Here is an 11,775-nt window from a genome sequence, read left to right on the forward strand (position 1 = left end):
AAAACAAACTGAAAGCTTCGGGACTATTTTGTAGCGAAAAAATGATTGGGAACGAAAACATTTTTCAGTCTCTACCTTAAGAACAAAAATTGTACTTAACTCAATGTTATATTTTAGTATGTTTATTTATATTTATTATTTTATTATAAAACAATTATTCTGGTTGAATTGGTTAGATCAATAAATTAGTAAATTAATAATTAGAACAGTTTAATGATCGGTCCGATTTTTAAAATTTTGTTTCGGATAAATTAATTTCTAAAGAAAAAAAATAATAATAAAGTTCTTTGGAATGATAGATGTGGACATATTATCTCCAAATTAGCCCCTATGATTAGGATAGAAAGTCTTAATTTGATGACTAGGATAGGAAGTCTTAATTTAAATTAATTTGTTTACGTATGTTATTATAAAAAGCTTCATTGATATTTTTTTTTTTTAGAGATTCATCTGTCCGAAATATAAATTTTTAGAGATATATTTGTCATTTTGCTCTTTTATTTTTTACCGTTAATTTGATTTGGTTGATTTTAATGGTTGAGATGAAACAATTGATGCTGCCAATTTTTTTGTGAAGGATCCACCCCTGAATTACAAGCTCGTAATTTACTCATTCGCCCTCAGTGACTGCATGACATTTATCCAAAGAGAAGACAACTGAGAAAACCCTTCTTCAGAACTCCGAACTGAACTTGCTCTTCATCATCGTCTTCATCATCTTCAATGGCAATGGCAACACCTACATTACCAACTATCAACCTAATGTAGCATAATACCAATACCCCTTTCTTTTTGCGTAACACTCCCATGTCTTCCCCTTTCCTCCTTAGTTATTCTCCTTCCTCATCTCCCTTCCCACAATCCCTAAACCCCAAATTCAGAACCTTTCCCAGACGCCTCAATTCCACTTCCATTGTATCATCCCAAATTCAAACACCAGAACCCGAAAATGACGACAACAAAGATAAAACTCGCAACAAAAACCTCAATTTCCTCAAGCTTACAGTGACCCTTACCGTTATCTCTGCTTCCCTGCCACAAGCCACCACCCTTGCTGCTGAATCCGCCGTGAAGGGAAAGAAAAGGGCACCCAAAAAGGCCGAAGCTTTGACGCTGGAGGAGCTGAAGTCATGGGCTCAGGGTCTTCCAGTGGTCTCTGATCGTCTTCCCTACAGCGACCTTATTGAACTAAAGAAGGCTGAGAAGCTCAGACACATAATTAAGCCCGGTTCTATAAACTTGAGGCAAAAGGCCGAACCAGTTCTGGTGGTTCTAGAAGACTCTAGAGTGTTCAGGACGGTTTTGCCATCGTTTGAGACTCATAGGAAGTTTTGGGAATCATGGGATGAATTAAACATTGGTTCTTTGTGTATGAATACATACACACCACCCCTTAAGAGGCCTAACTTGCCCCTTCCTATATGGGTAAGGGGTCCGGTGCTACCTGCTATTGAAAAGTTTATGCTTAAGCTTGCTGAGAAGAAACCGAAGATAGAATCCAAGAAGGCGAAAGAGTATAGGGAGATGAGGATGGAACTTAAGAGGCAGAGGGAAGAGGAGCTGAAAGCTATGAGGGAAGAGAGGAAGGAGTTGGAGAGGGCCAAGAAGGCGCAGAGGAAGGCTGAGGAGAGGCGGCGAAAGAAGGAGATAAGGAAGAGGAAGTATCAGGAGTCATTGATTCGGGCAAGGGATAATTATGTGAGGATGGCTGATCTTTGGTATGATTTGGCAAATAATCCTAATGTTGTCAATGCACTTGGCTTGGTTTTCTTCTACATTTTCTATAGGATTGTGGTGCTTAATTATAGGAAGCAAAAGAAGGATTATGAGGATAGGCTTAAGATTGAGAGAGCTGAGGCTGAGGAGAGAAGGAAGATGAGGGAGTTGGAGAAGGAGATGGAGGGTGTTGAACGTGATGACGATGATGAGAGTGAGCATGAGAAAGGGGAGGAGCAGAATGATTATTTGAAGATGGCAAAGCAGTTTATGAAGTCGGGGGCACGCATTCGGAGAGCCAAGAACAAGAGTCTTCCTCAGTATTTAGAGAGAGGTGTAGATGTGAAGTTTAGTGATGTTGCAGGGCTGGGTAAGATACGTCTTGAATTGGAGGAGATTGTCAAGTTCTTTACTCACGGGGAAATGTACCGAAGGAGAGGAGTGAAAATACCAGGTAACTCCAGTCAACACTTGATAATAGAATGCATTAATTTGAACTGCCTTAGCCTTAGGGAAAGCCTGTTTGGTGGTTCGCATACAGTTTGTTCTTACAGGTTCTACGTTTTTCATTTAACATAAAGAAAGAAGGAAAGAGTAAAACACAATTTGCTTATGTTTTATACTTGATTTTCTAAACGTTGGATTGGTCACATTATCAGGTGGTATACTTCTTTGTGGCCCTCCTGGGGTGGGAAAGACATTGCTGGCAAAAGCAGTGGCTGGTGAGGCAGGGGTTAATTTCTTCTCTATTTCCGCTTCACAATTTGTGGAGATATACGTTGGTGTAGGGGCATCTCGTGTGCGAGCACTTTACACGGAAGCCAGGGAAAATGTACGTGATTGTTTCGGCTTTGCCATTGTGCTCTTGCTTTCTTTAGAGTAAAATAAGACCTTGTTTCTTGCAATTCTTTTATTTATTTGCATCGAGCAGATAGTAGTCTATTGTTTCCAATCATGCTACACTTTTACAGAATCACCTGAAATTTACCTACTTTCTTCTGCTTTAGTTTTTGCATTCAATTGCCAACAATTTTCTTCAATCTTTCTCAGGCTCCATCTGTTGTCTTCATTGATGAGCTGGATGCTGTGGGAAGGGAGCGTGGCTTGATTAAGGGTTCAGGTGGACAGGAACGTGACGCTACTCTCAATCAGGTTAAACATGGCACCACTTAACTTTCCAACTGCTTTCGTGAAGTAAAAATGTGTAAAGATTGGTTGATGTTTACTATTTACTGAATGTTCCAGCTCTTGGTGTGCTTAGATGGATTTGAAGGAAGAGGAGAGGTGATCACTATTGCATCCACCAATCGACCAGACATTCTGGATCCTGCACTTGTGAGACCTGGTCGGTTTGATCGAAAAATATTTATTCCCAAGCCTGGCCTCATTGGTCGCATAGAAATTCTAAAGGTTGCTCCTCTACTATGTTACATCTGTGGTTTTCGGCTTCAGGCTTCAGTTTTCTCAAGTATACAATACTGTTTATGGTTATCCTTTCAAAACTTGGCTATTGTGATTTTAGACTAATCTTTCTTCCTTTCCCTTCCTTGTGATACTTTGATAGGTCCATGCTCGTAAAAAGCCAATGGCAGAAGATGTGGACTATTTTGCTGTTGCTAGTATGACTGATGGCATGGTTGGTGCAGAGCTTGCTAACATAGTTGAGGTTGCTGCCATCAACATGATGAGGGATTCAAGGACTGAGGTAATATCTCCTATTGAAAAAGATTTAATAGTCAGACCACCAATTGTAGCTTGCATACTTTTATTTACTGCATTTCACTGTGGCAGATTACTACTGATGACTTGTTACAAGCTGCACAAATGGAAGAAAGAGGAATGCTGGATAAAAAGGAGAGAAGCATGGAGACTTGGAAGCAAGTAGCTATTAATGAGGCTGCAATGGCTGTCGTAGCTGTGAACTTTCCTGATCTTAAAAATATCGAGTTTGTATGGAATTTACACTATATCCATTTTGTAATTGACATAATCTCACCTTATCTGATTGATTGTTGGTGGAAAAAATTGACATTTTAGCTTTATGTTGCTGTTGATGCAGGTCACAATTGCTCCCAGAGCTGGTAGGGAATTGGGTTATGTGCGGGTGAAGATGGATCCTATCAAATTTAACGAAGGAATGCTCACGTATGGATTCTTTGCTTAGATCAATTAAACTGCATTACATTGCACTATTACAGAATTGTGTTTAGAGCCTTTCATTGTTTCTCTAATTTATAACTACTAATGTCATGCAGTCGACAATCTGCCCTGGATCATATTACTGTTCAACTAGCTCCCCGTGCAGCTGATGAAATTTGGTTTGGGAGTGGTCAAGTAAGATAAAATTCTTACTTGCTTTCCTCAAGTTTCCTCAGTCCTTTTTATTTGCTTCATTGGTTCTTTTTGGTTGCTGTTTTAACTTGTTTTATAATATTTCAGTTGAGTACGATATGGGCCGAAACTGCAGACAATGCGAGGTCCGCAGCAAGGATATTTGTTCTTGGTGGGCTTTCAGAGAAGTACCACGGAATTACCAATTTCTGGGTGGCAGACCGGATAAACGTATGGGTTCTCTCTCTCAAGTCTCAACTTCAATTTTCTCATTGCAACCACATTATTGAAATAACACACTTTGTTGCATTTCGTTGTCAGGACATTGACTTGGAAGCAATGCGGATTGTGAACTTGTGTTATGAACGCGCAAAAGAGGTATGCTGTGATTGATGAACAATTTCAACAAGTTCATTTCATTTCTTGTTGATTAATAAGAGCGAGCTTGCTTTGTTTTTGCATAAACAGATCCTACATGAAAATAAAGTGCTGATGGATGCAGTGGTGAATGAACTTGTTGAGAAGAAAAACATAACAAAACAGGACTTCTTTCATCTGGTGGACTTGCATGGCTCCATAAAACCAATGCCTCCCAGCATTCTTGACCTTAGAGCTGCCAAGCAGAGAATTCCAACAACTTCGTAATGATGAAAACCAGACAGCTTTGAAGAGCAACTCTTAAGAAATGGCACAACCAATTTTTAGACTAGTTTACTTTATAGTCATATTTATTGTACGTTATATAAAAAAAATTATTTTATAAAAATTATGTTAAAAATTAAATTTTTAATGTATTAAATACATAAAAAATATTAAAATTTTTTTATTAATTTATTAAAATTTAAACTCATGCTGAAAGATAACATTTTTAATATAAAAAAAGGGTTTACTAACTAGAATTTCTCTTTGTTGGTAATTGGTGAACCAAAATATATACAAAAAAGATTAAAGTCACACGGACGAGTCCAAACGATAGCGGTGCATATTGCATGACTGAAAGTTTATAATTTAGAATAAACTTTTTCGTTCAATTTGTTAATTTGTTGTAACAACTTTTTAAGTTACGGTTTTTTTTTTCGTTTTTTTTTTCTTATCTTTTTCCTTCTTTTAATATTTTTTTTCCTTTCAAATTTAAGTAAGTTCTTTTTTCTCCGTTATTCTTCTCCTTCTCTTTCTTTTTCTTTTTCTTCCAACGAAACACACGCAAATTTTTTTTTCTTCTAAGTTTGCACACGCAAATTTTTTTTTTTTTCTTTTTCTCCTCTTCTTTCTTCTTCTTTATAGTCATGACCAATAACATCAATATTTTGCAAATGTTTTTATTAGTTCTGATTTTCTCTACTGCCATTATTAAATAATTCCGGTTCATTTTTTAATTTATTTAAGCTTATTTGTGTGTTAATTCTCAGTTCATTTGTATGTCAGTTCACTTGATACTACTGATAAGTATTGACTAAATTTTTTATTCACAAGTGAACTGAAATTAACACACAAGTGAACTGAAATTAACACACAAATGAATTAAAATAAACTAAAAAATGAACTGCAATTATGTAATGATGGCACTAGAAAAAATCAGAATCAATAAAGATGTTAACAAAATATTGGTGTTGTTAGTGATGACGATAACAAAGAGAAGAAGAAAAAGAATCTACGTGAATTTAAAAGAAGAAGAACGTAAGCATGAATTTGAAACAAGAAGAAGAAGAAGCGTGAGTAATAACGTTCTTTTAATGAGAGTGATTTTTGTTGGAGTTGGACCTATTTAAATAAACTTAAATGAAAAAATATTTGAATGCATAGCAATTTTATATAATTTATATAATGAATAAAATTTATTTATTAAAAATACTAAAAGATGCTGAATTTTTTCACGAATAATATTCGAGAAAAGAGTGACTTGTGACGTGAAGAATAACTGAATAACCGAACGTGGGATGGGTTGGCGTCTTAAGAGGAAAACGGATTTCCATTGAAATTTAAGTCCTTCCCTAAGACTTCGAAGGGTTCAAACTCTTGTCAACGCGCGCTCACTCACTCTCTCACACTCTTCTCTCTCTCTTACCCTTCACCTCCGGAAACGGTGCTCTATCTTCCAATCGTTCTCACTCTCACATCTATCTCACCGCACTTCTCTCTATACTCACCTCTATATTTCTGCTTCTTGCAGTTTATATTTCCTCTTTTCTCTTCCTTTCGGATTTCTGTTCTTGCGTCTTGAATCTCGCTTCAAAATATATAATGCGCATACAGAGACCCTACCATCATCCAAAATCCACAATGTGATTCTCCGATCCCTTACCTTTGATCACAGGTACGAACAATAACGTGTGAATTTCTACAATAATCAATCCAAGATTTTATAAACATATTCAAACATTCTCACGTTCTTGGACGGTATAGTAACCATTTCCTGCAATATAATGCATATTGATTGATATATGAGTCTCATTCCTATTATTGAAGGATAATAATTTGTGTTTAATTTGATTTTACATACGAGGATCGGAGTTGAATTTTCCTAGATCGTATCTAGCTAGAGATTGTTAATTTAACTTGGATTTTGTGTTGGAGAAGCGAATTAATTAACTGAGTGGTTGAGTGAGAACTGCAGGAAGAAGAGGATACGGAATAGAGAGAGATATCTATACGGTATAGACAGAGCGAGTCACGTACGTAAAGAAGAATGTCACAACTAGACGGAGTAATGCCGCCGCCCACGTTGGTGAGGCGGGGTTCAAGGAGTGCCTCCACCACCTTCAACATGGAGGTTTTCGACAACGAAGTGGTGCCGTCCGCACTCGCCTCCATTTCTCCCATTCTCCGTGTCGCCAACGAGATCGAAGCCGAGCGTCCCAGGGTTGCCTATCTATGTACGTAACGGATCGATCATTATAATAATAATAATAGTGATTTTGTGTTATTGAATTTTGAAATATGATGTGCAAATTAATGTTGCTGAGCGCGTAATGATAATTGCAGGTAGGTTCTATGCCTTCGAGAAAGCGCACAGGCTGGATCAGACCTCCACCGGCCGTGGCGTTAGGCAGTTCAAGACGCTGCTGCTGCAGCGATTAGAGAGGGTAAGCCTGTAGTTTCATTTGTTTCGATTTTCTCAACTAACTCTGCATTATGTATTTCATGCGTGAATGAGGACTGCTGAAGCCTGAGTGTGAGTATATATACCGTGCGTGAAACAAACACAGCACATGATAATGCTCTAATCTCCCTTCATGCAAGAAGTTCATGCATGTTCAATATTAGATATGGACTTTGATGGATAGACAATAACTTTTATGAACAATATAAACAATGAATTTTAAAATTGGCTTAATAAAATAAAAATTTATTACACCTCTAAATTATCAACTTAAATCTTAATATTAGAATAACTATCTGTACAGCTAATGAATTAAACATCTAATATATTTATTGTTCATATTGTTTAATATTTTTATTATCTATCTTTATCTTTATTTTTCTTAGATTAAATTGTGCGTTGTTCTCTACTTTCAGTAACTTTGTTGCATTTTTATTGTTGTTTTAAGTTACTATCTCTCTAATATTACCGTATAAAAAAAACTTTTACCTTTCTCTAATTGGAAAAAAAAGTTTATTCTATTAGTGATTAATAATGGTCTACTGGTGATCTTCCTCTCGCCCAAATTTTCACGGCTGTGGTGATAAATTTTCAACTAAAATCTCGTAGATGAGANTGGGCGGTGGCCATGGTTTTATCGTGGCTATGGTGGTCGAATGACGTGACATGCAGAAAAAGATGACATTTTGATGTATGTAATTAAATTGACCGGTTAATTAGCTAAGTACGGTAAATTTCACATGCTACTATAACAGTGGACAAGGGCTAGTAGAGGAAATTGAATTTTGATTGAGGAAGAAATTGTTGGAGATAAATAAAAAATTAGAGAAATTACAATTAGAGTTTGAGGAAGAAAAAATTGTCAAAGATTGGAGATAACAATGGTACGGTAGATGAATCTAGCAAATCGTCGCAACGGACGGAGTCGGTTAACTCATAACTGAGGTTGATTCGTGAATTTCGACGGCACCAGACGGTATTTACCGGCCGTCCGCCGTCGTTTATTGCCGGAGTAAGATCTGGAGAGAAGTCATAGACGCTATTTCCACCCCTCCTTATTGCCATGGTTGAGACTTGAGAGAAAGTCGTATCTACTATATTTGTGGACTATGTGTACCAACCATCAACAAACTACCTTCTCCTATTTATCTTATTAATTTGTCAATCCTCTAATCCACCCTCACAAGACTCACCAATAAGTCACCATTCATAACGTAAGATTAAACTTGCCATTTTAAGTTGAGATCTCTATCCCACCATATTTTCCAATTACAACTTACAAGTTTAACACCTTTCTTTTAATTCCGAGAACACATAACATAATATGGCATTACTCAAACAACATATTCATGATAAAACTAACAATATTCTTAGTAGCTTCCACCGTTCAAAGCCACCGATTCATAAGTGCTTATTTTTATTTTATTTTATTTTTTTGTTATGCCTCGGAGAATTCATTAGCACGGGGTTTTATTGTCCTAACCCTACCAACTTGGACTAATATTAATTTTTATTGGATTTATTCTCCTCCTTATATGGTTTTCATCCTACCCAACAAATCATTTTTTGGGTTAAAAAATTCATTTTCACTCTTCTGGATTTTATTATCCGTTTCCACCTGAGCTCAGACCATGTACACATCGTTTTCGGCCTACAATTTCAACTATGCCCTGCGAGGCTGCGATAATGACGCCAAATTTACCGCACCTGAAAACAGCCTAATTAGTAATTACCCATAAGTGCTTGTGATTAAGCTAACGGAGTACAACCATGTGGTCAGGTGTCGTCAGACCTGTCAGCACTTAGCCACGGTTAGCCACCATAAGTTTGACGACCCAGCCTATTATTATGGGTGCAAATGTTGCGCACTATATATTCATGACATCTTATTTTAAAAGAATAATTACATTAAAAATTAGTTATTAAATTAATTATGGATATAATATATATATATTAAAATATAAAATATATATTAAAATTAATTAAATAAATATATTTTTATATATAAATATATAATAACTAATTTAATAATTAATTTTTTATGTGTAAATAATATTTTGTTAAAATTATATATGATGGTAAATGTTATTTATATGAAGTCTAACTAAACATATCCACCACTCTAATATTTTATTTGTAGATATTAGTAGGTATCGCGTATTTTTAATCTATTTTACAAAAAACACATTATATAATTTATGAAAAACGATCTTACCTCTTCGAAGAATTTGTTTCGTGATAGCGATGGGATTCAGGAATTCCATCGGGTTTTTTGGGAAAATTCTTTTGGAATAGGGGAGGTCTTCTTAAGGAGTTGAAGCAATCAACTCTATTCCATGAATTGAAAATGGGAAAGGAAAATATTTGTGACGAGCAGCATTTCTTTTTCCGCGGAGAAGAGCTGCCATTTTATTATTACTGTAACTTACATAATTTCTCCAACTTTAGGACAATGCAACTAGTCTTCCCTCTCGAGTTAAGAAGACAGATGCAAGAGAAATCCAGGCTTTCTATCAGCAATACTATGAACATTATGTCAGAACCCTTGATCAGGCTGATCAGGCAGACAGGTACATACATATAAGCCTTAGGAGTTTTCGTAGTTCTTATAATGAAGTATTAATTGTGCCTCTCTAATTGTTGCTTGTGGCGGATTTTGTAAGTTGCGTCTGATATGATGTTAGCTTTTACCTCCCCCTCCATAGTAAATAATTACTTCCCCATTGCCACTGAAATTGAAATTGTTTTGCAGAGCCCAGCTCAGTAAAGCTTATCAGACTGCCGGGGTGCTTTTTGAAGTGCTTTGTGCTGTTAATAAGACCGAGAAGGTCGAAGAAGTAGCTCCTGAGGTTGGTCTAGGTTCATATCCTTCGAATTTTTATGGATTATATATTACTAATTTCATAAAATGTGATATATGTGGTTGGTTGCAATTAAAATCAAATATTTCCTTTTAAAATAGAAGAGTTTTCATTTCCTCTTTCTTCTTTTATCTCTCTTATCATCAAAATATATAATATAATATTCTTTAATTATATTTAAATTAAATTAAAATTAAAATTAAAATATGAAAATTGAAATATAGCTATATTGTATACTATATTTATATATTACAAACTAATCTAATAACTAAAATATGTCACATGACACTATCTTCTTAAAATTTAAAAGAAATAATAGTATTTTTATCCGTAATTACATTACGAAAATATAAATCTTTTAAAATTATGTTGGTTTTGTTCTGACATTATAGATTATAGCACAAAAGATTTATAAAATCAAACTACTTTTTACAAAAAAATCGTAGAGGACAAAAGTTCCCGTCAGCTAAGAAGACTAGGATCTCCGTAGATAAAAAAATCAAATAATAAGATTTTTGGTTATTATTTTTATGTGAAAGAGTTTGATTTATGACTAATAATTAATTTTAATATTCATATTTAAAATGATTTTAACTTGCATACTTTTGATTAGGTGTTAAGTCTTTTGCACAAATAGAAATAATTAATTTTTATGTTTGCTAAAATAATATTTTTTTCTCTCTATGTATATAAAAATATAATTAGATATTAGCATGAAAAAAATTATATTGATAATTATAAAATTAACATAAAATTAATTTTTTTAAACAATTGAATCTTGATTTTAACTTTTAATCATAACATTAGTATTCTCTTTAAATTATATTTAATAAATATTTTAAAGAAAAAAATAAAAATATATATTAGAAAGATAAATAGTGAAAGTTTAAAACTAAATAAAAAAAACTAAAAAAATATGTATATAATAATAATAATATTTTTTATTTGAATTATATTATTTTGTTAAGTTTATTTTTTGTAGAACAACCAGATAGAAAAAACAGAGAATGAGAAAAAAGAGAGAGAAGGATAAAGATGAAGATTGAGAGATGGAGTTTATTAATTTTGAAAGAAAAAATTTTATTTTAATTATAATAAAAAAATATCTGATGATATATTTTAATTTATCAAATTACTAATATAAAATATAAATTACAAATTATATATAGAGTGGAAAGAGTAGAGAAAAACAGAAAAAGAGAGAAATAGATGAGAGAATTTAAAAAGAGAGTTTATTAATTTTTGAAGGAAATATTTTTTCTCAATTTAAATAAGAGAATGTTATGTACACGTTTAGTTATTAAATTAGATAATAATAATATATAGAGTGAGAAGGGCAGAGAGAAATAGAAAAAAGAGAGAGAGGTAGATGAGAGAATTTAGGAAGGGAGTTTATTAATTTTAGAAGAAAATATTTTCTCTCAATTTTAATAAGAGAGTGTCATATGACACATTTGGTTAGTAAATTATAGATAGTAATATATGATATATGATACATAATTCATTGATAATGATATATAAAAGAGATAGAGTAGTTGAAGGAATGAGAGAGATAGATAAAAGGAGAGGGAGAAGGGGAGAACTCTTTAATTTTGGAGAAAAAGATTTGATTTCAATTTTAATTGTAAAATTAGTAGGGATGAGGGAAGAACTCTTTAATTTTGGAGAGAAAGATTTAATTTTAATTATAATAAAAAAGTGACATGTGACACATTTTGGTTGTAAAATTATATATATATATATATAATAGATTTTTTTTTTTCAAAA

The 11,775-nt window shown here is 33.8% G+C and overlaps 2 protein-coding genes across 10 annotated transcripts in view; both read left to right on the plus strand.

The window, feature by feature from the left end:
• LOC107630992 (probable inactive ATP-dependent zinc metalloprotease FTSHI 2, chloroplastic) overlaps positions 1 to 4,867 on the plus strand; it is a 10,802-nt gene extending 5,935 nt beyond the window's left edge. For 8 of the 9 annotated variants that reach the window (XM_016334290.2, XM_021119293.1, XM_016334291.2 and 5 more), the window contains 10 exons: positions 578 to 2,170; positions 2,376 to 2,548; positions 2,767 to 2,868; positions 2,962 to 3,126; positions 3,281 to 3,421; positions 3,508 to 3,666; positions 3,776 to 3,861; positions 3,972 to 4,050; positions 4,156 to 4,425; positions 4,516 to 4,867. In XM_016334290.2, the coding sequence (XP_016189776.1) occupies positions 808 to 2,170; positions 2,376 to 2,548; positions 2,767 to 2,868; positions 2,962 to 3,126; positions 3,281 to 3,421; positions 3,508 to 3,666; positions 3,776 to 3,861; positions 3,972 to 4,050; positions 4,156 to 4,425; positions 4,516 to 4,692 (2,715 nt within the window). In that variant the 5' untranslated portion in view covers positions 578 to 807 and the 3' untranslated portion in view covers positions 4,693 to 4,867. The remainder of the gene's footprint in view (positions 1 to 577; positions 2,171 to 2,375; positions 2,549 to 2,766; positions 2,869 to 2,961; positions 3,127 to 3,280; positions 3,422 to 3,507; positions 3,667 to 3,775; positions 3,862 to 3,971; positions 4,051 to 4,155; positions 4,426 to 4,515) is intronic. The other variant, XM_021119296.1, reaches the window with a different exon arrangement.
• The window catches only part of LOC107630991 (callose synthase 5-like), a 29,655-nt gene continuing 23,960 nt past the window's right edge, over positions 6,081 to 11,775 (plus strand). The window contains exons 1-5 of the mRNA XM_021119297.1: positions 6,081 to 6,361; positions 6,662 to 6,920; positions 7,030 to 7,130; positions 9,596 to 9,717; positions 9,900 to 9,996. Of these exons, the coding sequence (XP_020974956.1) occupies positions 6,734 to 6,920; positions 7,030 to 7,130; positions 9,596 to 9,717; positions 9,900 to 9,996 (507 nt within the window). The 5' untranslated portion in view covers positions 6,081 to 6,361; positions 6,662 to 6,733. The remainder of the gene's footprint in view (positions 6,362 to 6,661; positions 6,921 to 7,029; positions 7,131 to 9,595; positions 9,718 to 9,899; positions 9,997 to 11,775) is intronic.

The sequence above is a fragment of the Arachis ipaensis genome, chromosome B03 (assembly GCF_000816755.2).
Source record: "Arachis ipaensis cultivar K30076 chromosome B03, Araip1.1, whole genome shotgun sequence".
Taxonomy (NCBI): Eukaryota; Viridiplantae; Streptophyta; class Magnoliopsida; order Fabales; family Fabaceae; genus Arachis; species Arachis ipaensis.